The 12,318-nt window shown below is 42.9% G+C and overlaps 1 protein-coding gene across 1 annotated transcript; it reads right to left on the bottom strand.

Annotated features, from left to right (window-relative positions):
• Positions 1–1,427: 1,427 nt before the first annotated feature.
• Positions 1,428–5,037, bottom strand: ASCL4 (achaete-scute family bHLH transcription factor 4). The gene is made up of 2 exons (XM_061445072.1): positions 4,343–5,037; positions 1,428–4,256 (listed from the first exon to the last, which is right to left on the bottom strand). Exon 2 carries the CDS (start codon positions 3,344–3,346, stop codon positions 2,780–2,782), a length of 567 nt encoding a protein of 188 aa, XP_061301056.1. The 5' UTR covers positions 3,347–4,256; positions 4,343–5,037; the 3' UTR covers positions 1,428–2,779.
• Between the last annotated feature and the right edge of the window lie 7,281 nt (positions 5,038–12,318).

Genomic DNA, 12,318 nt, shown 5'->3' with positions numbered 1-12,318 from the left:
TCTCTTCATCCAGAAATCAGTTTTCCTTTAAAATTAAATTAAGCTACACGTGACATTCTAGCTTTTACACCTTCAGTATTAACATTGGATTGGGGGTATTTTAGGGACATCTCCAGAGATGTACAATACATACATAAAAGTAGCCACAGTTTTATTAAATGTAGATTTTCAAGTCTCCTTGACTTGAAGTCCAGAGGCATTTTCCAGAATATTATTTCGCAAAGTCCAGGTTTGGTTCTGACTGCAGAATATTTAGGATCTGCAACAAAAACCAGTCCTATCTAAATGTGCAGCTGATCAGCCTGCATCTCACAGGGGAAGAGACATCCTACAGCAGTGACAGCCAAGCAGAGGCACAGGTTGTGATGCTTGTCACTCAATTAGACTCCCTTTGAGGAAGATCCCGTTTGAGATGAAGCTGAAAAGGGGCAGAGCCGCAGCCTAGTTCATTCCTCTGGATGGCCTAACTAGCTCTAGCGTTTGAAATCAGAGGATTTTGGCTCCTACATATATCTCTGTAGGGACCAAGCCTCCATGACAACCATCTGACCTAAAAAACTATTTGGAGCGTTATCTGATGTGCCCTGCCCAGGAAGTAACGGTCATTCTGGTAATTTTTATGTTGATTCAGTTTGATTTGGCTATGAATTGTCACTATGTGCACATTAACCACTTTTCATCTTCAGAGTGCTTTACAAACAACTATGTTTCATGGAACTTGTCTCAGGTACTCTGAGGAAGTGTATGGTTTTCACAGATAACAAAGATTTAACTTCTGCTCTGACCGAGGAATGCAATTCAGGCTTACTGACAGCGTTACCAGCAGCACCACCGTATTTCTAGAAATCAAAAAACTGACGCAGAGAGAGGTTGAATCTCTGTCAGTGAACACAAAGGAAAGAAAAAAAGACATGAGATAATGGATCCCAACCTTGCTCCCCTCCCCTTTCTTGGATAACAAATACAACATGCACCCAGAAACGAGTGCTTTGGCTCTGGATCTGAATTGTCCAGGTAACTAGACCTCTACTCTTTCAGTCTGGGAAACAGACCCTGCAAAAGTAGCAAGAAAAACAAAATAGACATTAGAAAAGGAAGCTGTTTACCATATAAAGAATAAAGAATGAAGCCTGTGGATGCGATGGACACAATAACTAAAAGAACAAATGTTCAGAATGATCTGCTAAAAATCAGCAGGTTTTATACCCAATAATTTTCATTAGATGCCCACTGCACAAACCTGCTCCATATCTAGATTTAAAAATCTAGATTAAAATGTTGTTTAATAGGTAGCAGTTCCTATTTACTTCTTATCTAGTTTCTTTCTTCTTTCCTGAAAATTCATTACTCCAGCAAACAGTGCTGTCCCATTTGTTAGCAATTGAAAGTGAAAAAGAACATAGCCAGGAATAATTCAATTTTTTATTTAAATGAAATTTATAGACACATTTTGAGGTATTTCATCAGTATTTGTTCTTATTTATACACGAGTATTTTTTCAGGTGTCGAGTCAGCATGACATGAAGGAAAGACAAAAAGATACAAATCCATTTCACCAACATAGGGCAAAAAAAGCAGAATTTTGAAAAGTCTGTTTGAAAGTGTATGGGTAAGAAGGTGTTTACCCCATATTCAGCATGGGATTTAAGACAGCTAAATGTTATTTAAATCTGGCCTTGGAGAAAGGAACATTTTCAAGCAATTTGGAGACAAATTCTCATTTTAAGTAGACATAGTCCAAATTAAAGGTAGTCCATAGAATTTGAGATACTAATTTTAAAAGGTGTATTCCTTGAAAAAGTATTACAATATTCTAAACAAAAGGAGAAATACCTAGGTTTTCATGCAGAGATGTAAACTGATATATTCAATGTTACCCTTTTTGTACACACTGGTATCTAACCACTACGGGAACATACTTTTAAGCATATTTCTATCAGACCTGCCGAAAAGACACAGTCAAGATTATTTTGTCCACAAACTCAATTTTCAGAAAAGGAGGAAAAAGACTGGCAACATTTTTTCAGTATAATGAGCGGAGCTTTGCTTTTGAAAATGCAGCTTTACACAACTTTGTTTCCTCTTTTTCGTATTGATTAAAATGAAAGTGTCAGATTTTCTTTTCCTGAAAATTGTCCTTCAAATAATCACCAGATAGCCAGTGTCCAATGAACGAGTTGCTTCTTTCACTTTCAAAGATGCCATGCGATAAATTATTTCCCAAATATAGCCTTATTTATATTTTTTAATTGTCTTTTCAGAAACATAAGTATTTCTGTGAGTTTCCTAAAAATTTTAGGGAAAGACATTTTATCTAAATCTTACCTTTCCCAGTCCATGTTTTTGCAAGCCAGTGCATCTCAGGTTAGCAGTCAGGAAAACCAGCCAATAAAACTTACAGGAGGAAGCAGGAGAAAGGGAAGGGGAATTTCCTTAAATGCATTCATCTTGTTTTGCTGTCTCATCAAGTGAAAGGCAAAAGAAAATAGATGAATAGAATAAAAGCTGAATGAAAAATAGAATACAAACATCACTTCAGTTTTAACAGTCCAAAGGAAGTTTAGTAACACAGCTGAAGCAACCTGAGATATATCTGTTTGCTCACAAATCATCTTTAGGTTTTGTACAGACAACAGTTAAATCCTTTGACAGATCGAAAATACCTTTTCTGGTTTTCTCTAGCTGCTTTTCCTTTTCCTGGTATTCATTTTCATCTGTGGAAAAATCCCCAGGGTTTTAGATTTGGTTTTCAGCTTTCTGTCTCCAGAGAGGCTGTTACTTAGCTGCCCATCTCCTCAAATTCACTGTAGGGGGATGAAGCTGATGAGGTTTTGGACTCTCCATCACTGTTGCACTCCCGCGGGCGACCAGGACTGGGAGCTTCTGGGAGCTCCTTGTCAGAGAGCATTTCTTTGCTGTTCGACCCTAAGGGATGACAGTCCAGCAAGCTCTGTAGGTGTTTGATGTAGCTTATTGCAGCTCTCAGTGTCTCCACTTTGCTGAGGCGCTTGTCAGCAAATTCCTTGGGCAGGTGCTCTCTCAGGCGTGTGTAGCCCTCGTTCACGCAGCGCACCCGCTGCCTTTCCCTCTCGTTCCTCTTTCGAATGAAGGCAGGCTCAAAGGAATAGTCATAGATGCCCACGTAGCCAGGGAATGGGATGTAGGAGATGCGACCTGTGTGCCCGCCATAGGCTTGCTCCCAGTAAGATGGGTCCAGATGGAAGGGAACCCCAAAGGGCTCTCTTAGGGGCACCCCATGGGGATGCACATGGCTGTTAGCCAGGGACATAGCTCCTGGAAATGCAATCCTGTTCAGTAGTCCATCATCATCTTTACTGCTGTCCATGCTTCTTTTTTTTATTCCCCACTGGTGGAATGTCAGTTCCCGAATTTGGCTTCCAAATCTTGTATCAGTCCAAGCAAGGAGGAAACATTTGTATAGGTACTCTGCCCCACAGGCTGCAATTTCCTCCTGCGGTGTATGAACACTCAGATCTCAAAGCACTGCTAACCATTCATGAGGTCCACTCTGTGCCTGGAAGTCAGCTCTAAGCCTTGTTGTTTTTATAGATGTTGGATACCAGCTAATTTACAGACAGGTTTTGAGGACCATCACTCCACACTTTAAACCCTTCTTTTCCTCTGATCTTCATATTTCAAAAGATAATAAGAGGGTTCCTGTGTATTCCTTTTCTCTCTGCTTGAAATTATGACCATAAGAGCTAATGCCAAACATAAATAATCTTCCAGGCTCTAAACACTTCTCATGTATTGTAATCCACGATATCGTTTGATATAATTGTCTCCAAAAGATGGGTAATTTGCAAAGTTTACAGGGATCTTCAAAGTTTTGGCACAACTCCTCCCTCTCAGGAACCAAATCTTCTGTCATCTGAAAACTACCCAAAGGCTTTTCACAACGAAATCCAAAAGACAACTGCAAGCTTTGTTGTTTCGGCTGCTCTGGTCTAACTGAAACAGCTTACAAGCTGTTTGCAAACTTATATGGCATGTCTCTAGCTTTCTGGGGAAACTGAGAAATCTTCAAAGGAAAGAGTGCTCTCTTGTGGTTGCAAGTAATGTCAGATCAAGAATGCACACGTGCAAGCGTAAGAGAAAAACTGCCTTCTTCACCCAAAGAGGCTTTTTCAAGAAATGTGAGTTTCACAAATTGAACATGAGGATTTTCAAAAAATCTTCACCATTTTGCATGTTTCTTCTTATTGCAGGGAAGTTCTGGTCACCACTATGAGCACCTGTCTCAGATAAACAAAAACAAAGGTGATGCCCTGATTGCCTCCTGTGTAGCTATTACTAGATGTTTACATGGGCATTGGCTTACCTGATGGACCATACACACTGCTTTAATTGGGGAGCTGAAAATCCTTCTTGACTGTGCCAGATCTGTGCTGCGTCCTCCAGTTTGCCAGCAGCTTTGATGAGGAGAAGAGGTGGACAAAAGACAAGGACTTTTGGCAGTTTATAGGGGCATAATGTCCTCATCTGTGTGTTTCCTCTAACTTAACCTGGTTGTGTTGGGATCTCTTTCTGCAGCAACTGAAGGGTCTTTGACACTTCCCCACATTGTGTTTAAGAGCTCCATGGTTATATTTTTCTTTCTGAAAACACATCTTCACAGTTAATTGAATTTCTTTTTTTTGCCACCATCAGTTTGGGGAGTTGAATGTTTGGTCTGGGAGAGCTGTGGGAAAGGACAGACATGAAAAAGTACAAGCACATAGACTCCATTAGAACCGTTCTTTTGCTCAAAGTGAAAGTTTCCACCCTGTTCAGCCTTTCATGCCAAACTACCTCAGAAGCGTAACTGAAACAACATCCTCCACTCCGAGAAACACATCTATGTCTCTGCTGAATCAGAAACCAGAAGCAGTCACATCAGCATTCATTTTCAAGTCAGGCTTTATATCTTTGCTGGCTTATCCTGCAGCTTCAAAAAACAATGATAATCTTCAAAGTATGAAGAACATACAGGCAGACCATTCTAAACAGACATGACTGAGAACAACCCTGGACTATAGTTTATGCCAGGGGCAGGATCAGCATCAAAATGGCTCATAAGACAGGGCAACTGTCCATCTACTTATGCCTCCATTACCAACATAGCCTAGCAAGAGCTGGTGTTTGAAGCTGAAGGTTTTGTAGTATTACCTAAGAGTTAGCTAACGCATTCCATGAGGGGTTGTGATCTTTTCCAGTCACAAATGAATGTATTTCTAAAACATGTGCCGTAGCTCAGACGAAAGGTATGGGTGTGAGGGAAGAATTACTGGGGAACACCCCATGGTATGCACAACTCATTTCAGATCAAATGATCATGAGAGCTTTTCTGCCTTTTAAAAAAACCTTGGAAACAGTTGAACAGTCCAGGCTTTTCACTTGCACTACAAACTCTGTTGTCCAGTACAAATGTTTTCAGAAATGAATGCTTATTCATTAAATGCTTAGAAATGAAAATAACTCATTCACTGTAGCACTAAGGGAGACAAGGACTTAGAGGTTTCTTAAAACAAAGAGGATGTCAGCCTCTAGCCAGATACCCGAAGTAGGAAAATGCCATCTAATTTGTGTCATTATTACACTTAAAATGCTGCTCCCTAGCAGTATTCCTGTGAGGAAATGGAAGCATGCCTCTCAGGGGTCTCAGATGCCAGATCATTTCACAGATCTCTATGACCTTGCCCAAAGACTAGCCATGTTCAAAAGGCAGGGTTACATTTCAGTTCTGTCATGCAAATGCACTATTTTCTGCCACCACACCTCTTTTCTATGTTTACTGTAAATGCAGGTCACTGGCACTTCCCAGAGTGTCAGAATTGCACCTGTACTAAACAGACATCTGTTCTTCCTACAGGAAAATCCGCACTGTTAAACCTCTAGAGAAATACATGAAGAAAAACTACAGGTAAATGTTACTTACAAATCTGAATGATTGAAGCTGATCTCATAACAGGTGAATGTTACTTATGAATCTGAATGATTGAAGCTGATCTCATATCAAATGGACTCTGTAGTCTGGTTTTGTCTGTGTGCAAGAGAAATAAGAATATATGCCACAGGCTTTTGTTGTATCGTTGTTGATGCTCTAATGCCACTTGCTCAGAAAGGGATTTGCCCTTGGGCAGGGAGCCAGCACAAGGCCAATGCACCTTACCATCCCCCCGAAGGTCCTTGTTGAGAGCACAAGCAGATTAAAGCAATGTATCATTTCCATACCGATTTCTGCACAAAGCAGACCCTTCTCAACATGTCTGCACATGCAGGCTCAGTGAAAGTAGCAGGACTGGCCCACCAAAGTGACAGGCTAATACATATTCCTTTTAATTTTAAGAGTAGGTTAAGACTCTTTCCTCTTCTAAGACAAACCTTTGATCTTATTTCTTACACTGTTTCTCCAATGAACTCCTCCTCACACCTCTGCCTTGATGATGCTTTTACTCCAGAATGCAATATCCTTCATGCTGATACAAAGCAGATGGCTTGGTTTGCTTTCCAGGTGGTACAAACCAGGTGTCATTCACTGTTCTGCAATGACACAAGTTGCACTGTTTCTATATATATTGTATGTTTTGGTTTTGTTTTTGTTTGGTTTTTGTTGTTTGTTTTTTGTTTTGTTTGCTTTTTTTGAATACAAAGTTTAAATGGTGATGCTGGAAGATTCCTTACATACTCCACTGACATTCAAAGAGGTTCCCTTCCTTCTTTCCTTCCTTTTACTTCACCTAATTACATAGCCAAAATGAATAGAAAGTATTTCTGACATGCCTAAAAACAAAACATTGAAGCATCTTACTTCCAGATCTAACTTAGTTGTGGTTTTAATTGCATATATCCTAACACAGTATCTACAAGAATGTAACATTTGTACAAAAGAACCCTCAACTCATTCACACTCCCACAAGAATCATGAATAACACGACTGACACTACACAGTGATTGCTTTGCATTACTTTGAATTACTCAAAGCAACAGATTCTCCTTGACACTGTGTCCCTCTGTGTCTGAAAAGAAAGTCATCCATGGGAATATTGTAGTAGAAACACAAGAGTCAGCTGAGTCCACCTATTTCCCAATAGATGATGTCTCAACTATATTACCTGTGAACACACTACTGAGAGGGAAAAAGAAATTACATCAGGAGTTTAAAAAGAAACCGTCACAACATTGTTCACCACTGTGACCAGCAGGTTGGGGGAAGTGATTATCCCCCTCTGCTCCACTCTGGTGAGACCCCACCTGCAGTACCGCATTCAGCTCCTGGGCTCCCAACACAAGAGGGATGTGGACCTGCTTGAGTGAGTCCAGAGGAGGCCACAAAGATACTCAGAGGGCTGGAGCACCTCTGCTACGAAAACAGGCTGAGAGTGTTGGGCTTGTTCAGCCTGGAAAAGTCTCCAAGGAGACATTATAGCAGCCTTCCAGTACCTAAAAGGGGGCCTATAAGAAAGATGGAGAGGGACTTTTTTCAAGGGTATGTAGTGATAGGAGAAGGTGGGATGGATTTAAACTGGAAGAGGGTAGATTTAGACTAGATATTAGGAATAAGTTCTTTACTGTGAGGGTTCTGAGTCACTGGAACAAGTTGCCCAGAGAAGCTGTGGGTGCCTCATCCCTGACTTGGTCCTTATGGGGGATTTTAACTACCCCGATATTTGCTGGAAGACTTACACAGCCAGTCATTCACAGTCTAGGAGGTTCCTCCAGTGCACTGATGATAACTTCTTAATGCAAATGGTGGACAAACCAGCTAGGAGAGGAGCGCTGCTGGATCTGGTACTCACCAACAAGGAGGGTCTGGTTGAAGTAGTGACAGTCAGTGGCAGCCTGGGCTGCAGTGACCATGAGATGGTGGAGTTTAGGATCTTGTGTGGGAGGAATAGAATACCTAGCAAGGCCACATTTCTGGATTTCCGAAGGGCAAACTTTGGCCTCTTCAATCAATTGCTAAGGGAAGTATCATGGCAAAGGGTACTAGGTGGTAAAGGGGCTCAAGATAGTTGGTCAGCATTCAAGGACCACTTCTTCAGAGCTCAGGATCAGAGTGTCCCAATGAGTAGGACGTCAAGTAGGGGAGCCAGGAGACCAGCATGGTTAAACAAGGAACTGCTGGGCAAACTCGTACAGAAAAAGAGAATCTATGGATTATGGAAGGAGGGGCTGGCCACTTGGGAGGAATATAGGACAGCTGTTAGAGGATGTAGGGAAGCAATTAGGACAGCTAAGGCCTCCTTGGAACTTAATCTGGCAAGTCGGGTCAAGGACAATAGAAAGGGCTTCTTCAAATACATATAGCGAATAAAACTAACACAAGAAGCAGTATAGGCCCACTGCTGAATGAGGTGGGTGCCCTGGAGACAGAGGATGTAAAGAAGGCAGAGGTGTTGAATGCCTTCTTTGCCCCTGTCTTTACTCCTGCAGACTCTCCCCAGGGGACCCAGATTCCTGTAGCCTGAGGAGTCAGGATAAAGGAGGAGTTTGCTTTGGTAGATGAGGATTGGGTTAGGGATCAGTTAAGTAATCTGGACATCTATAAATTGATGGGTCCGGATGGAATACACCCGTGGGTGCTGAGGGAGCTGGCAGAGGTCATTGCTGGGCCACTCTCCATCATCTTTGGTAAGTCGTGGGAAACAGGAGAGGTGCCTGGGGATTGGAGGATGGCAAATGTCACACCGATCTAGAAGAAGGGAAAGAAGGAGGACCCGGGTAATTATAGACCGGTCAGCCTTACCTCCATCCCTGGAAAGGTGATGAAACAACTTATTCTTGATACCATCTCTAGGCATATCAAGGATGAGGGGGGTCATTAAGAGCAGCCAACATGGCTTTACCAAGGGGAAGTCATGTTTGAGCAGCCTTATAGCCTTCTATGAGCAAGTAACTAGGTGGATGGATGATGGTAGAGCGGTAGATGTGGTTTTTCTTGATTTCAGTAAGGCATTTGATACTGTCTCCCACAGCATCCTCATAGATAAGCTAAGGAAGTGTGGGCTTGATGATCAGGTAGAACTGGTTGGAAGGAAGAAGGCAGAGAGTTGTGGTCAATGGGGCAGAATCTAGCTGGAGGTCTGTGACTAGTGGAGTCCCTCAGGGGTCGGTGCTGAGACCAGTGCTGTTTAATATTTTCATCAACGACCTGGATGAGGGAACTGAATGCACCCTCAGCAAGTTTGCTGATGATACTAAACTGGGAGGAGTGGCTGACACACCAGAGGGCTGTGTTGCCATTCAGCGAGACCTGGACAACATGGAGAGTTGGGCGGGGAGAAACTTGATGAAATTCAACAAGGGCAAGTGTAGAGTCTTGCATCTGGGGAAGAACAACCCCATGTACCAGTACAGGCTGGGGGCTGACCTGCTGGACAGTAGTGAAGGGGAAAGGGACCTGGGCGTCCTGGTGGATAGGAGGATGGCCATGAGCCAGCAATGTGCCCTCGTGGCCAAGGCCAATGGCATCCTAGGGTGCATTAGAAAGGGTGTGGTTAGTAGGTCAAGAGAGGTTCTCCTCCCCCTCTACTCTGCCTTGGTGAGGCCGCATCTGGAATATTGTGTCCAGTTCTGGGCCCCACAGTTCAAGAAGGACAGGGAATTGCTTGAAAGAGCCCAGCGCAGAGCCACAAAGATGATTAAGGGAATGGAACATCTCTCTTATGAGGAGAGGCTGAGGGAGCTGGGACTCTTTAGCTTGGAGAAGAAGAGACTGAGGGGTGACCTCATCAATGTTTACAAATATGTAAAGGGTGAGTGCCAGGATGATGGAGCTAGGTTTTTTTCAGTGATGTCCAGTGACAGGACAAGGGGCAATGGGTGTAAACTGGAGCATAGGAGGTTCCATGTGAACATCAGGAAAAATTTCTTTACTGTGAGAGTGACAGAGCACTGGAACAGGTTGCCCAGGGGGGTTGTGGAGTCTCCTACATTGGAGATATTCAAGGCCCGCCTGTACAAGTTCCTGTGTGATGTACTCTAGGTTACCCTGCTCTTGCAGGAGGGTTGGACTAGATGATCTTCTGAGGTCCCTTCCAACCCTTAGGATTCTGTGATTCTGTGATTCTGTGACAGTGTTCAAGGCCAGGTTGGAAGGGGCTTTAAGCAACCTTGTCTAGTGGAAGGTGTCCCTGCCCATGGCAGGGAGTTGGAACTGAATGAGCTTTAAGGTCCCTTCCAACCCAAACCATTCTATGATTTGTTATATTTTACTGTGCTATAATCATACCAAATTCTAGTATTTACAATACATATTATAGTGTCCTGGGTTCAGCAGTAGCAGTCATGTTTTTCCTTTGTGTTAACTGGTGCAGTGCTGTGTTTTGACTTCTAGTTTGAGAACAGTGTTGGTGAAGCCGATGTTTTCGGTTGTTGCTAAGTGATGTTTACCCTGACCAAGGACTCTGTGAGGCTCATGCTCTGCCAGGGAGGAGGGGAAGCTGTGAGGAAGCAGAGACGGGGCGCCTGACCCGGGCTAGCCAGGGAGGTATTCCATACCACAGCACGTCATGCCCGGGGTGGGGGGTAACTGGGAGTTACCCGGAAGGACAGGAGCTTCTGGGTGGAACTCGCTTTCTTGGCCGGTGGTATCGTATTCTCTTCCCTTGTTATTTTCCCTTATCATTGTTTTAGCTGATAGTAGCGGTGGTGATTTGTTGCTGGACTGTTCTTGTCTCAACCCGTAGGAGTTGCACTCTCTCGATCCTCCTCCCCGTTCGTCCAGGAGCGGGGAAGGGGAGAGCCCCGGTGCAGGGGGGGGGGAGATGGACACGGACCTCGATTGTTGTCAGCTCGGCACCACTCACTGGGAGTGAGTGAACAAGTTACCTGACTGGGTTTAAACCACGACATATAGTTAGTCTGGGCTGCTGCAATTCATTAACAGATATGAAACTGTGAAATTAGCAGTTTCTCTTGTTAACGGCATACCACAGAATTAGAGTAATAACTGCAATTTAGACTGAGATCCAGGAATACAGGATCGAGTAGTTCTGTGCCTCTCTAATCCTGTTTTATCCTTAAGCATGAGCCATCCCTTTCCAGCTCTATAGCTAGCAGTGAGAGCTGCACCTAAACTATCCAGCTTTAATGCTGTGACTATCACCAAAATACACACCTATAAAGCACTGAGTAGCCAATAAAGATGGTGAAAAATTTGGATTTTTGATGTTAAAATGGCTGGCTTCCATGTTGGCTTTTTGCATAATCTTTGTTCTGTGTAATTCTGCTCACCCTGAGAAGGAACCCAACAGCAAGTTTGCGACAGCAGAAGAGAACTGATTGTATTGAAATGTGGGCATGGTCCAGCAGGGATTTCAGCTCACACTAAAGAGAAGGACTGAAGCGAGCTTACTGCATCTCTTTTCCCTGTGGTTTTATAAGTCTCCCTTATCTTTCAGTACATCTCCAGGATCTGAAGACTACTTGAAAAATAGCTCTGCAATTTGTTCCTCACACAGCAAGTACTGCTATAAATGTCAATAAACTAAGCTTTCAGGGGACATAGTGCAGTTGTCTTATCAAAACACTTCACATACAATAAAAGTGCTCGGTATATAAAAAAAAATATCTTCCCTTGCAGAAAAAACAGTTCTAAAATGTATTTTATCACAATACCTTGGGCGTGCAACATACATCTCTGTAGACACAGATTAATTTCTCATTCACTGACACTTTATATTATCACTGGCTTCCTTTGATACTTCTGCTTTAGACTGGTAGTTAAGATATCACTCGTTCAAGGGAGTAAAGTGACTACAGAAAAAGCTGGAATCTCAGAGGACTCATGTTTGACAGTAGGAAAACACACTCTTATCTGCGTACGATAATATCCAATCTGTCTCATAGGCTCAAAGTATTGCTTTCAGCTCAGACAGTTGAAATAGCATCAGGATTTCAGCACCAGGGCACTTCTGCACTAGAACTATCATAAATGGCATTAAGGCAAGCTGAGAGCTTGGGATAACCTAGCATTCTGGGACAGAATTGGGATGTACTGAGTATAACTGTGAAGTTGAAAGGATGGCAACTGAAAATGGAAGGTCTCCAGTCATCTCCTACATACTGGGGAATGCAATGTGAAGAGAGAGACTTTTAGGCTTGTAATCATTTGCTGGAGTTTCTAAGATGTGAAATACTAGCACCAACCATGTGAATATGTGGTACTATATACATAAAAATGAAGCACGGATTACCCCCCCCCCCCATCCCTCACAAGTTTAGCAGTCCCTAAAAACCTGATGACTTGATGAGTTCTTTCCTGACTTGATGAAATATGTTTGTGAGTCAAATCAGATACACTCAGTCATGGTT

Source organism: Pezoporus flaviventris, unplaced genomic scaffold, assembly GCF_033815535.1.
Source record: "Pezoporus flaviventris isolate CSIRO_AGI_PZ_B2104156 unplaced genomic scaffold, CSIRO_AGI_Pfla_v1 ptg000002l, whole genome shotgun sequence".
NCBI classification, from domain to species: domain Eukaryota; kingdom Metazoa; phylum Chordata; class Aves; order Psittaciformes; family Psittacidae; genus Pezoporus; species Pezoporus flaviventris.
The sequence above is the reverse complement of the archived record's forward strand: the minus strand, read 5'-3'. Positions and strand labels throughout refer to the sequence as shown.